The sequence below is a fragment of the Erythrolamprus reginae genome, chromosome 6 (assembly GCF_031021105.1).
Source record: "Erythrolamprus reginae isolate rEryReg1 chromosome 6, rEryReg1.hap1, whole genome shotgun sequence".
Lineage (NCBI taxonomy): Eukaryota > Metazoa > Chordata > Lepidosauria > Squamata > Dipsadidae > Erythrolamprus > Erythrolamprus reginae.
In genome coordinates this window covers 28,033,346-28,047,954 of record NC_091955.1, presented here as the reverse complement: position 1 = coordinate 28,047,954, position 14,609 = coordinate 28,033,346, and the positions used below count along the sequence as shown (strand labels likewise).

The following is a 14,609-nucleotide window of genomic DNA, read 5'->3' as shown; positions in this document are numbered from 1 at the left end:
TGTCCAACAAGAGACATATAAAAATATTTTCACACCATTAAACCAAGGATGTTAAAGGTTCTTCATATCAATATCTAATTTCCCAAAGTTCCACTTCTAGGTTCAATGTAACAAATGTATATTGAAATGTAAGCCACATGCTACCTTAATGGCTTGCCACTTCAGAAATTGAAATTATTGTCTTGAAGACAACAAAATAAATTATGTGTGAACGTGACTGTTCCTTAACTCAAATTCTTTAAACTTTAATCAATGTCATCATGCTTTTGGGAAACCATTGTTTTCTTGATTACAGAAATGTGAATTGTGACCAGGTCAACTTGCAGAGAGATTTCCCTGATTGAAAACAGGCATAATATCATTTTGGTTTCCTGTGAAATGGGAGAAAAAAGGAGAAACCAAACCTCTTGGAAAATGCTCACTTACTACATAAGTTAGCAGTTTCTGTACACTTTGAAATTAATTAAGTTAAATTATTTCTTTCCAGCTATGAAAAGATAAGAGTGTTTCTAGACTTACAAGTTCTAGAAATATTCTACTAGTTTTCCACTGCCAAAAAACTATATAACACATAACATAGGCAGACAGTTCTAAGCATTTTATTTTAAAGTTAATACTTTTCTCTCTCTAAAAAAATATAAATTCTACTTGCATTGTAGTACTGGGAATCTAAACTGAAGCACATCTTCAGAGATTAGGAAGGAAAATATTTCAACAGATAACAATTTGGAGAATACTGGCTTAAATGGTTGCACAAATAGACATGTAATATTTTTTAAAACAACTCTGGCTTTCTCATTTATAATAAACCCACATTCTATTCAATTTTTATTTTTATTTTTTCAAAAAAAGATAATCCTACAATAAAGATATCTCTATTGAGCTGTATACATACACACAAAAGCATGCATGCAAATTTAAATACCTACTAATTCTATATGCTCCCTCAAATCTAACCAGGTTAGAGCAAAACACATAAAAGAGGAGATACCTGTTCCCTGATAACATCCCTGATCAGCCATTTTGATTTCAAGTACAGTGGTACCTCAAGATACGAACCCCTCGTCTTACGAACAACCCGAGATACGAACCCGGGGTTCAGGAAATTTTTGCCTCTTCTTACGAACTTTTTTCGTCTTACGAACACCAAACCCGAACTTCTGGGTTCGGCGTTCGGGAGGCTGCTGGGAAGCCCCCCGGCTGTTTTAAAAGGTGACAGCCGGGCGGCGGGGCTTCCCAGCGGCCTCCCGAATGCCGAACCCGGAAGTTCGGCAAAAGTTCGGGTTCGGGAGGCGGCTGGGAAGCCGCACCGCCCGGCTGTCACCTTTTAAAACAGCCGGGGGGCTTCCCAGCAGCCTCCCAACGCCGAACCCAGAAGTTCGGGTTTGGCGTTCGGCTTCGGGAGGCTGCTGGGAGGCCCCCCAGCTGTTTTAAAAGGTGAGAGCCGGGCTGCGGGGCTTCCCAGCAGCCTCCCGAACCCTGAACATTTGCCAAACTTCCGGGTTCAGGGTTCGGGAGGCTGCTGCGAAGCCGCACCACCTGGCTGTCACCTTTTAAAACAGCCGGGGGGCTTCCCAGCAGCCTCCCGACGGCGAACCCGGAAGTTCGAGTTTGGCGTTCGGCTTCGGGAGGCTGCTTGGAAGCCCCCCGGCTGTTTTAAAAGGTGACAGCCGGGCTGTGGGGCTTCTCAGCAGCCTCCCGAACCCCGAACCCAGAAGTTTGGCAAAAGTTTGGGGTTCGGGAGGCTGCTGGGAAGCCCCGCAGCCCGGCTGTCACCTTTTAAAACAGCCGGGGGGCTTCCCAGCAGCCTCCCGAAGCCGAACGCCAAACCCGAACTTCCAAGTTCGGCGTTGGGAGGCTGCTGGGAAGCCCCCCAGCTGTTTTAAAAGGTGACAGCCGGGCGGCGGAACTTCTCGGTGGCCTCCCGAATGCCAAACCCGGAAGTTCGGGTTTGGCGTTCGGCATTCGGGAGGCTGCTGAGAAGCCCCCAGGCTGTTTTAAAAGGTGACAGCCGGGCGGCAGGGGGTTTTTTTGCGGGGTTTTTTTTTTGTTGTTGCACGGATTAATTGACTTTACATTGTTTCCTATGGGAAACAATGTTTCGTCTTACGAACCTTTCGTCTTATGAACCTCCCCCTGGAACCAATTAGGTTCATAAGACGAGGTATGACTGTAATTCACCATGTCACATTGCTAGGTTGTGAAGGAGTGTGGGTACCCTTAGAGCAGTGATGGCGAACCTGTGGCACCCGTTGCCCTAGCTCAGCTCCAACGTGCATGTGTGTGCTGACCAGTTGATTTTTGGCTTGCACAGAGGCTCTGGGAGGGTGTTTTTGGCTTCCAGAGAGTATCTAGGGGGATGGAGGAAGGCGTTTTTACCCTCCGCTGGCTCTAGGGAAGCCTTTGAAGCCTGGGGAGGGCAAAACATGAGCTTACTGGGCCCACCAGAAGTTGGGAAACAGGCAGTTTCTGGCCTCCAGAAGGCCTCTGAGGGCAGGGGGAAAGCTGTTTTTGCCCTCTCCAGGAATTGAATTATGGGCACTCACACATGCACTATAGGACGCGCTCATGCTCTTTCAGCACCTGAGGAAAAAAAGGTTCGCCATCACTGCCTTAGATGCCAATGTCTGCCTAAGGGAGAGTGTTGTCTCCCTTATGAAACATTCGAGATTGAATTCCATTCTTGACTGAACATCACTTTTAATATCTGTAGTTCAATTAGCATCCCACACCATTTATTTTGATTCACAAATAGATTGTGAATCTATTTCAGATTTATGATCTGTAAAACAGCTCATTTTTGCAGCGAATTATAGATGTATTCAAGAAAAGGGCATGTGAATTTTATTAAGATATTTATTAAGATATGAACTAGAGGAGCCATGTTAACAAGGTTAGCCAACGAATAGGCATAGCAACTAAGTCAGCCAATGGGAGCTAACCACTTCTGAATCTGTGCAGGGAATCGAAATTGAAAGGTTAAGCTTAAGGATGGGTACTCTCCAGTACTCTGTGTTCTCTGTCTTCCCTATACTGCTCTGCTAAAACTAAGCTAACTCTGAACTATGTTGTGATTCAGTCTGAGGCACCTCAGGGAACGGCTGGAACTCTGCCGGCTCCATGCTCAGAGGGGGAGGACGAGGAACAGGAGGAGGAGGAGGACCAGGCAGACGGGGAAGAGGAATGTCAGGATGAGGAGGAGGGAGAACAGCCTGAGACCCCCGGGGGGGAGCTCTCCCCAGCGAGTAGCCTGGAGTCATTAGATGAGAACGCACAAGCCATCATAGATATGAGGCAGAGAAGGGCAGCACAAAGAAGGGGACAATTAGCCAGGTATTTCCATCCCTAATAGGCAACAGCTGGGTTTGGGTGTGGTTCTCCTCAGAAAGGTTGAAAAGGCAGGCCCGCCCTTCCTGTATTGTGGAGAGTTATCTTTTGGGAGTCCTGTGACCTTGCTTCGATCCTTGGCGTCTCTGATTCTGGCTTGTGGCCTCGAAGGCTGAAAACTTGAGGGAGGCGTGGGTTTTATTATCTACAGTGGTGTGTGTGCCAGCAAGAAGCCTGTTGTATTGTCTGGCCGTCGTGACTCTTCTGTGAAGCTTCATAGCATTCCAGTTTGTAAGAACAGTTTTTGTTATCTGTGTTTGTTTTCAAAGATATAAAATGACTTTGCTTTTTACCAGCGTGTCTGGCTACTCTTTTTAGTTGGTGTTGACGTCTGGGGGAACCCAGACAGAACAAACTAGAAGCTGCATGTGTTTACTTGTAACTGCATTGAAGAAGAATTCTACTAAAGGTATTGTAAATTCATCTGTTGCTATGTTTATAAAGAAGTTATTGAATCCAGCTGAATCAGTCATCTGTGTTTGCTTCTGGTTTTGATTTTGCAACAAACTCTAATAAATTGGGCCCACAAGATCAGTTTACTCAAATTGCCAACAGAATGACAAAGGAGGCAATCACTTTATAGAACTAAATCCCATTACTACAATATAATATTTGTTCCTCTTAAGAAACAACCCTTCCTGCTTGGAGTTGGAGCTAGTGGCTTCTCTTTCGCTTTCAGCAGTAGTTATTTTATTCTCAGTAAGTGCTGCAAAAGGAGCCCAAACCAAGTACTGAGTACATATGCATGCTTATAATTTTCAGAGGTCTGATATTATTCTATGTACAATCCTTCTTTTATTGACTGCATGTAATATTATAGTTTTCTGAGATTGTGGATGTGGGGTCTGCCCATATTTCAGACTTCTGGGGCAGTTATTTGAGGCTTTTTTAAAAATAATGTGTGTGAACCAACGAACCAAGTTAAAGAAAATCTAGCGTTAAAGCAAGAATCTAGAGATCCTTCACTTTAAACTGAAATGCAAGTCCAGAGAAGGTAGTTTTACTACACAGAGTTGCACTGGTGTTCAGAAGCATTAGCAGCATTAATAAGTGCATTGTTAAGTCATGAGTAATTTTCTTTTCATTTCCTCTGAATCCCAAATTCAAGAGATGTGTAAGGTTTGCCATATTTATCAAAGGAGATAAGAAATTGTCATAATGATAAACAAAATTGTGCATTCCTGCACAATAGGAAGAGGATTTAGTTTTGTTTTTATGCTATTGTAGTAATGTTCCATACTGATTATGTCTACCCAGATACTCTAGTGACAATCTGAAGGGCTGTTATTTCTGAAAAGGTCCTAAGATAATAGATAATAAAAAGAAGCAAAGTGAAACAATTTAAGCAAAATTCAACATCTGGTCCAACAATCTTCATCACTTTTCCCTTGTGTTAAGATAATTATTGTGCCTTAGAAAAGGTTGACATGACTTCAACACAAAGGATGATCTATTCAAATGAGATTAACCTGACATTAAAGACACTAAGTTTGCATACTTCCTTTTCTAATTACTTTTGGAAATTGCTTTTAAACTCCTTTTCGGCTATTAGGGACCTTTGGATAGACATGTTTTAAAGAATCAGGTGAATTTCCTTCAAATGCCTAGCAAAGGGAATTGTAGCTACAAGAATTAGAAAAAATAGAGGGGGGAAGGAAACAGAAACAGTGACTAAAACTTAGAAAGTTACAAGCAGACAAAGAATCCAGATAAATTTGAAATAAGATTTTGGAATTAATTATACATAATCTTTCCCAAGGAAAAATGTTTTTCCTTTGATTTAAAATAATAATAATAATAAACATAAAACAAGACTTTAAAAATCTGACACTAGAAAAAGAAGTCTAGGGGGTTGATAATGAAATGAAAAGAAATACAGTTTTTGGACATCATTTGAAGGGATTAGAAATCAAGAAAATTAAAAGTACAAAAGAAGGAATATAAAACTGGTTGTTTTGAACCAGGTTAAAATAGATGTATTATTTTGTCTGGTAATACTTAATGGACTTTGGCTGACATCAGGTCTGGAATGATAAAACTTCATTTATTTGTTTATAAATAGGAAATTAGATGGGGGAGAGGGATTATTTCTTGTTTTTTAAGAAGTGATAAGTTATTAAAATGTATACTTATGGTAGAATCATTTCTTTATATAATTTTACTTTTCTTTATTTTTTATTTTTTATTTATTCTTATTTCCTTCCTATTTTTCTTTCTTTTTTGCATCTTCTTTCCATCTTCTTTCATTTTTTGCTTTGTATAGTTTTTTTACTGTTAAAATTGTAACCTTTAATAAAAATATTAAAAAGAGAGATTAGCCTGATTTTGAACTATTTTGCAGTGTTTTAGCAGATGTGTAGCTTACAACTCTTCCAATATTCTTCTAGAAAACATTATGTAGGTGAAATGTCCAACTGTATTGCTGGTAGATAATTCAAAATACCAGATAAATAACACACCTTTAGGAATTTTTAAAGGAACCACAATAAACAACAAACCAAGAAGTCAGGAATATACCTAAGTAATTTAAATGTCGACAAGTATTACAATATATGATAAATATACTTACCTCTAATGTGAATGATAGCACCACATCAGATTTTGACAGCTGAACCTCATTTTCATCTCCTATGTCTAAGAAAGCAGGATTCTGTGATCGTTTTAACTTCTGTAATTTAAATTCTGGTCCACCTTTAGACACCGGAAGACTTTCTAAATTTGCCATCAGCAAATTCACTGAAGACCGTAGTTCTTCTATATACATGTGCTCCATTTCTTTTGCTATAAACTCTGGACATTTTCTTTCCTTGAAAATATTTGTGAAAGTTCAGTGTCACTTTAGGTTCTAAACTCCTAGACAGATAAACACAACCCTGATTAATTGGTATCGTGTTTAATGTAAATATGAAATGTATCCTTTAGATCAGGGGTCTCCAACCTTGGCAACTCAGCTAGCAATTCTGGGAATTGAAGTCCACAAGTCTTTAAAGATGCCAAGGTTGGAGACCTCTGCTTTAGATTAACCTGAAAAACTACAGAAGCCATTTTAAAGTGTCAATTAGATAGTAAGAAACAATATACAGTGATCCCTCGATCATCGCGAGGGTTCCGTTCCAGGACCCCTCGCGAAGATCGATTTTTCGCGAAGTAGCGGTGCGGAAGTAAAAACACCATCTGCGCGTGCCCAGATGGTGTTTTTGCTTCCACTGCCGGCCGCCCTTCGCCCGCCCACCCCGTTGCTCGCGCCTGGGGTGGCGCGTTGCTGGGGAAAGCGCGCGCGCTTGGGGACTCCCTAGGTCCGCTCCCCAGCTGGGGAGCGGACCTAGGGAGTCCCCAAGCGCGCGCGCATTCCCCAGCAACGCGCGCGGGGTGGGGACTCCCTCCCCAGCTGGGGAGCGGACCTAGGGAGTCCCCAAGCGCGCGCGCTTTCCCCAGCAACGCGCGCGGGGTGGGGACTCCCTCCCCAGCTGGGGAGCGGACCTAGGGAGTCCCCAAGCGCGCGCGCATTCCGCAGCAACGCGCGCGCGGTGGGGACTCCCTCCCCAGCTGGGGAGCGGACCTAGGGAGTCCCCAAGCGCGCGCGCATTCCCCAGCAACGCGCGCGGGGTGGGGACTCCCTCCCCAGCTGGGGAGCGGACCTAGGGAGTCCCCAAGCGCGCGCGCATTCCGCAGCAACGCGCGCGGGGTGGGGACTCCCTCCCCAGCTGGGGAGCGGACCTAGGGAGTCCCCAAGCGCGCGCGCATTCCCCAGCAACGCGCGCGCGGTGGGGACTCCCTCCCCAGCTGGGGAGCGGACCTAGGGAGTCCCCAAGCGCGCGCGCATTCCCCAGCAACGCGCGCGGGGTGGGGACTCCCTCCCCAGCTGGGGAGCGGACCTAGGGAGTCCCCAAGCGCGCGCGCTTTCCCCAGCAACGCGCGCGCGCTGGGAAGCAGAGTTAGGGTGTCCCCAGGCTCGCGCGCACCGCCCGCCCGCCCACGCTGTTGCTGGCTCCGCTTCCCAGCTGGGAGGCGGAGGTGGGGTTTCCCGCGCGCGTGCCGCCCGCCCGCCCACGCCGTTGCTCGTGCCGATGCTGTCTTACCAGGGCAAGAGGGGGAAGACCCAGGGAAGCCTCTGCCCGGCGGGGAAACTCCACCATCTACGCATGCGTGGAAGGGCACGCATGCGCAGATGGTGGAGTTTACTTCCGGGTTGAAAACTCGCGATATGGCGTTTCGCGAAACTCGAGATCGCGAAACTCGAGGGATCACTGTATCCCAAATAATGCAATTCAATTTAGAAATGTTCAAAAATAGAAAAGGATGGTAAGAAACAAAAATAAAACATTCTGTTAATAAATCCAGAGTAATGCAAGATAACATATCAACTTTTCTTTAGCTCAAACCTAGTAGTATAATTCAAAATTTAGGAGTACTTCCCCAGAAAGGAAATGATTGGATATTGATTCATTTTGCCTCTATGGCACTTTTCAATAGCAGCATTTTACTCTACAACTCACCAGTACTTAAACATTCTCCATTAAACAGAACAGTCAAAATATTTATCTTTTCTATCAGTGGTTCCTAGATCATATAATTATAATAAATCATAAAATAATCAAAACTGATCTGATTTCTGGGGTTATCTGATGGAAATAGATGTAGACCATTTTATATATCTGCAATTCTTTCCCCAATTTTTTGATTTGACATGATAAATTTTGCCATGAAATCTGAAACAATAGAGTCCAGTTAAGTCTAGCTGTTAAGTAGTTTAGTTCAATTAAGTTCAAGAGAACTGAAGGGCAAGCAATATTTAAAAATAAAATAGGCTAGCATATTTCTGGAATCCTGTTGTTGTATCATATATAAAAATATTTTGTTAAAAAAAGCATACTGAAACATATGATACCAATGGCCAATCTTAATCCCCAAAGATATCTTAGGTGTCTCCATATCCAAATTAAGACTCATTCTATGTATTCTGTGGAATTTTTCAGACTGTGTAGTGCTTATACAGTGGTACCTCAAGATACGAACCCCTCGTCTTACGAACAACTCGTGATACGAACCCGGGGTTCAGAAAAATTTTGCCTCTTCTTACGAACTTTTTTCGAGTTACGAACTGGTGTTCGGAGACTGCTGGGAAGCCGCGCGGCTGTTTTAAAAGGTGACAGCCGGGCGGCGGGCTTCCCAGAAGCCTCCCGAACGCCGGTTCGTAACTTGAACAAAGTTCGTAAGAAGAGGCAAAATTTTTCTGAACCCCGGGTTCGGTTCGGGAGGTTGCTGGGAAGCCCCCCAGCCCGGCTGTCACCTTTTAAAACAGCCGCGTGGCTTCCCAGCTGTCTCCCGAAGCCGAACACAGAAGTTCGGCTTTGGCGTTCAGCTTCAGGAGACAGCTGGGAAGCGGGGCGGCTGTTTTAAAAGGTCGCAGCCGGCCTGGGGGGCTTCCCAGCACCCCCCCGAACCCGGGTTCGGGGTTCGGGGGGGTGCTGGGAAGCCCCCCAGGCCGGCTGTTACCTTTTAAAACAGCCGCGTGGCTTCCCAGCAGTCGCCGAAAGCCGTTTTTTTGCGGGGGGTTTTTTGGTTGCATGGATTAATTGACTTTACATTGTTTCCTATGGGAAACAATGTTTCGTCGTACAAACCTTTCGTCATACGAACCTCCTCCTTGCACCAATTAAGTTCGTATCATGAGGTATTACTGTATATTGTTTTCTTTTAACAATAGCAATAGCACTTAAACTTATATACCACTTCATAGTCCTTGACAGCCCTCTCTAAACAGTTTACAGAGTCAGCATATTGCCCCCCCAACAATGTGGGTTCTCATTTTACCGACTTTGGAAGGATAAAAGTCAACTTTGAGCCAGTCGGTATCGAACTCCTGGCAGTGAGTAGAGTTAGCCTGCAGTACTGCATTCTAACCACTGTGCCACCACGGCTCTTTTCTTTCTGCAGTTATGTATGCATGAGACTTAGCATATGATATCAATTAAAATGATCACTTCCAAATTATATCTAGCAATGGTGGCCTTTCTAATAGGCAACTAAACTATTCATTTAGCTGAACATAGAAGAACTTGAAGCTTGGGTTTTGACCTGTTTTGCCCTCACTCTGTGTCTCCTTTTTTCCTTGAATGCCATGTCTTTTGATTGGAAAACCTAAAGGCAGAGATTGTCAAAAAATTTATGATTAGTGTTTGGCGAACCGAACTCGCACAATTATCATCATCATCATCATCATCATCATTTATTAATTATTTCCATGGGCACATCGGGAAGGTTCCCTTTTGCCCCCCAAGAGCTGGATGGTCTTTTTAATGCTTTCTTTTTTTCCCACTAAGAAGGGATTAAAAGGACCCAAACCCCTTTTATTATATAAAGAAGCACGATGATGATGATGATAATACTAATAATACTAATACTACTACTACTACTAATAAATAAATAAATTAAATTTTAATTTTTTTAAAAAAAGGTGGTTCCACCAGGATTTGAACCCCGATCGTTAGATTCAAAGTCAAGAGAGCTAACCATTACGCTATGGAATTAACTATGCTTTCAACCTCTCTCCAAAGCAAGTAAAGGGGGGTCCTTTCAGCAAAAGGAGCTGGGAAATCCCACAATTTCGACGTCATGGAGTGTTCGGGGTTTGGGTTCGGTGATATCACCCGAATGTTTTGTAAAGTCTGCCTGAATCCGCCGAACCTGAATTTCGTTGGGTTCGCCCATCACTATTTATGATAAGCTCAGTTTACCAGGTACAAAAATACGCCATCTATTAACAAGACCCAAAACCACTAGTAGTCATCCAGCAGAAAATAAGGCCTATCCAAATGAACTGAAAAGACAAGATGAGAAGAACAAATGCAAGAAAATGCTGTTATAAATCCATGTAGTTTGTTCCACTGGCTGTATGGAAATTTTCACTAAATAATCACCTTCAAACCTATTTAGGAAAATTTCTACTCCTCCAAACAAAAAATTCAAACTTACTCTTGCCATTTGATCAGCCATTTGGAGTCGTCCATCAAGCTCTCGTCTGATCTGGGCAGCTTGCTCATCTGCATTGTCCAACTTGCACGAAAATTACAGGGAAAAAAGAGGATGGGAAATGTTCACAATATTAAAAATGAAATACTAAACAAATACAATTTATCTGACACTTTTATAAATAAAACAATAACATAGTAATAGCATTCTGGGTTTTTTTTTGTTTAAATCTTGTAATCTTATTACATGATCTATGGCTTTGGTAAATAATACAAAACAGACCTTAATGAAAAAGGGTATAAACTATGGAATTTTTTATCTTGCATTAAAAGCATCCCTACAAATTCTACATTGAAAGAAATACAATTTTACACATAAAATACTGAATTCTTCAATCTAAACCAAGGGCAGGCAAAGTTGGCTCTTCTATGACATGTGGACTTCAACTACCAGAATTCCTGAGCTAGCATGATTGCCTCAGGAATTCTGGGGGTTGAAGTCCACAAGTCATAAAAGAGCCAACTTTGCCTATCCCTGATCTAAACCAAATAAACACAAACACACATATACACAAAAAGGGACAGTATGAAGTCAAGTCTCCCTTGGCTGGGGAGATGGCACCAGGCAGAACAGCAGAAAAGGCAGGGCAGGGGACAGCTCTAAAGGTTAAGGTTGTAATTGTGGAGACTGTGTAAGGCCTCATGGAGGTGGTCTCTCTTCCCTACTGTTTAAATGTCTAGCAAACTATTCTTGAAAAGGCAACCAGCATGTACAGTCACAAATATGTTTGAGATACCCACAGGGGTGGGTTCCTGTTTTCATCACTGCCGGTTCACTTAGTGTTGCACCGTGGGGGGGGGGGGGGTCACGTATGCACAGTGCTAAAGCAAAGCTTCTGTGCATTAGCAGAAGCAAAATACAAGATGGTGGAGCCTACGGTGCTGCCAAAAGAACGGGCTTGAGGGCATAGCCAGGCTGCTGTTCGGAGAACCAGTTCCTATTTTTACTACTGGTTCTATAGAACTAGTCCGAACCGGCAGGAACCCACCTCTGGATACCCAACTATCACCAAGTCTGGTTGTAGGAAAGATGCTGTTGATTGGCTAAGCCACTGCCTGGAGGAGAAGCTGAACTTGAAATGAAATAACTTGGAAGAAATGTCTCTGCATGCTGATGTTCTTTATGTTACAGCTATACCACAGGCCTTGTAGTGCTTACGGTTGTTTTACAGGTCTAATTTAGTGCTGGCTTTAACAGGGCCACTTATCCAGCCTGAGTGAGGTTGACCTATTAGTTGGTTCAGAGGGAAAGCACTCTTAGTCCCCCACTTCTGAGAAGTGGGGAGCTGAAATCAGGAAGTGCATTTTTCAGAAACAGTGCTAATCCAATAAACAAGTGTCCCCACAGAGATCCAATTGCTCTTTTCCTTGACTTTTCCTTGACAGCGTTCAGAAGGATGCGGAATATCACATTGATCTAGACAACATTTCAACTAACTACAGAAGCAAATTTTTACCATTAATACTCAACCTTATTTTCATTTCCCTCCTGCTATTGTATCACAATGTATTTGGACTTGGCGATTTGTTTTAATTTTCTTAATTTTTTTTACTGTATTTTAAGATTTATTATGTGTTAAGTATTGAGACTGCATAGTTTACTCCAAGGTCTGCAATTCAAGCAGGAAAATGGAGACTGTTGATTGGTTGAGCCATCTGACAGCTCCCTATCAAAGGGGAAGCTGTCAGCCTGGCCCTTTGTTGGATCTGACTCACTGCTACAATAAAGAGCTGTTGTTTAAGTCTTTCTCAAGCCTCTTCAGTCCCAGGATCCAACATCATCGATGTGCAGTTAAACTATTTACAGGATTTAGACTATAAATTGTAGATGTACAGGTAGTCCTTGACTTATGACCATAATTGGGACTAGACCTTGTATCACTAATTGAGACAGTTGTTAAATGAGTTGTGCCTGATTTTATGACCTTTTTTTGGCTGCAGTTACTATGTGAATCACATGATTATTAAGCAAATTTGGCTTTCCCTATTAATTTTGCTAATTGGAAGTTAGCTGAAAAAAATCACAAACAACATTGCAACCATCATAAATGCATATATGAGCCGGGGTGGCGCAGCAGGTAGAGTGCTGTACTGCAGGCCACTGAAGCTGACTATAGATCTGAAGGTCAGCTGTTCAAATCTCATCACCGTCTCAAGGTTGACTCAGCCTTCCATCCTTCCGAGGTGGGTAAAATGAGGACCCGGATTGTGGGGGCAATAGCCTAGCTCTGTTAAAAAAAAGTGCTATTGCTAACATGTTGTAAGCCGCCCTGAATCTAAGGAGAAGGGTGGCATAAAAATTGAATAAATAAATAAATAAAATAAATAAATAACAAATGCCTAGCCCCCAAATTTTGATCATGCAACTCTATAGCTGCTATGATGGTTGTAAATACAAGATCCAATATTATGACACTTGGTTCAGTGCTGTTGCAACTTTGGTTCCTAAACAGTCATAAATCAAAGACTACTTGTTTAGGGTTTTTTTAAACATTTTTGTGCTAATTTTTTTTTTTTACTTTTATTAACATATTTTGTTTCTTCTATTTCTGCTTTGGAATAATTGTTGTATTAGTTCTATTATGCTACTTTATTACCAAAATAAACCCAATAATGGAATTATAAATTTTATAAATTATTTATCCAATTTATTGGCTGCCCGTCTTACCACAGGGTAACGGAATAAAGAATGACTGCTCATAATAAACGTTATTTAGGCACATGACCTAAAACCACCAATTATTTATTTCTTTAAAACATCTATACAATCATCCATTTTACATCAAATTTACGTTCCACTGAGAAAAAATATATAATTTAATCTCTAGAACTTTTATACCATCATATCAATCCAATATGATCCCCAAGCAGGAATAATGGAGGTGTAATCTAAGGGTATCATGGATTATATCAGATAGGGGAAAGGCACACTGGACTACAGTATTCCCAAAGGACTGTTTATAAAAAAAAGTCCCTTGACAAATTGTTCCAAATAACTGGCAAGAGGCCAGTTATCTTTGGCCTTGTCCTCTGCATTTTTCATCAGATAAAAATAACCCTTGGCCATCACTTAGTAATTAAAACTCTAACATACAGTGCCCTAACCTTTGCTGCAAACTTTATCCATGGTTTCTCTCATCCCACCTTTCAGGCAATTGTTTTCCAGTGAAAAAAATAAATACAGGTGTGGTGGTTAGATACACGAATCGAAACAAAGACATGCAAAAACGCTTCAGTGAAAAGAAAAGAAAGACCAGTTCTTCAAGGTCAGAACATAATTATAAACTATAAACAGGCATTTAATGCAGTTTGATCCAACTGAACTTGAACCTGCTTAATAGGGTTGAAAGCTCTAATTTTTTTAACTGAAGGATGAAGCTGACGTTCTCTAAAACATATCTCCAATATCTATGGTCTTAGGGCAACAATATCCTGAGTATTCTTTCCAATAAAAGCCAGAAAGTACTTGTAGTTTCATAACTTGTAGTTATGTCTTCTCAGACAAATGGATGAAATTGGGTTGATCTTCCCATTAGGAGGATGTAATTTTGGGAAGTAGCACTGTTTTCCTGCAGTGCTAAATCATATTTAGAAAACCATATTTTTAAAATGTCTGCTGAAGAATCAGATAATATTTCCCCCTACATTCTACATCTACTGTCTCCTTTCCCCCCCCAATTCATTTTAGTCTACTTTCCTACAACTTCATAGCATCATTTCTGTTCATTGCCTTTCATGTGGTTTTAAGAATAATTCCAAAAATACTGCAAACAAACTATAAATACACATATTCAGTTGCTTTTTCTGGTCCGTGGGAATAAAAAGTTTTTAAAACACTGCATCAGTAATTTTTGTAAAATAAAAATAGAATACAAAATTTCAACAAGCTGCAGAATCTCACATAGGTGCAAACTTCAAAAATAATTCAGAGAAATTGATACTGTACCATCATGTTGTAGTCTATGAAAAGTATTAAGAGTTTGTATTGGAAGCTAGAGAAAAGACCAAGCTTCACCTCAAATACTTGTTTATTATTAAAATTGGTCAGGCAAGTTGTCATGATAATACCATCAGATCTTGTTTTAGTATCAATACTGTGACTGCTCTTCATTTTGATTTGTATGTGGAACTGGAATATTAGAGTCGCTGTCATTAATAAAGTAGACCAGAGGTAGTATTCAATCAGTTCAC

General features: G+C 41.7%; 1 protein-coding gene across 3 annotated transcripts in view; it reads right to left on the bottom strand.

Moving 5' to 3' along the window:
* CADPS2 (calcium dependent secretion activator 2) overlaps positions 1-14,609 on the bottom strand; it is a 507,583-nt gene that overhangs the window by 292,343 nt on the left and 200,631 nt on the right. For all 3 annotated transcript variants that reach the window (XM_070755440.1, XM_070755441.1, XM_070755442.1), the window contains exons 4-5: positions 10,363-10,443; positions 5,957-6,193 (exon numbers count right to left, since the gene is read on the bottom strand). In XM_070755440.1, the coding sequence (XP_070611541.1) occupies positions 5,957-6,193; positions 10,363-10,443 (318 nt within the window). The remainder of the gene's footprint in view (positions 1-5,956; positions 6,194-10,362; positions 10,444-14,609) is intronic.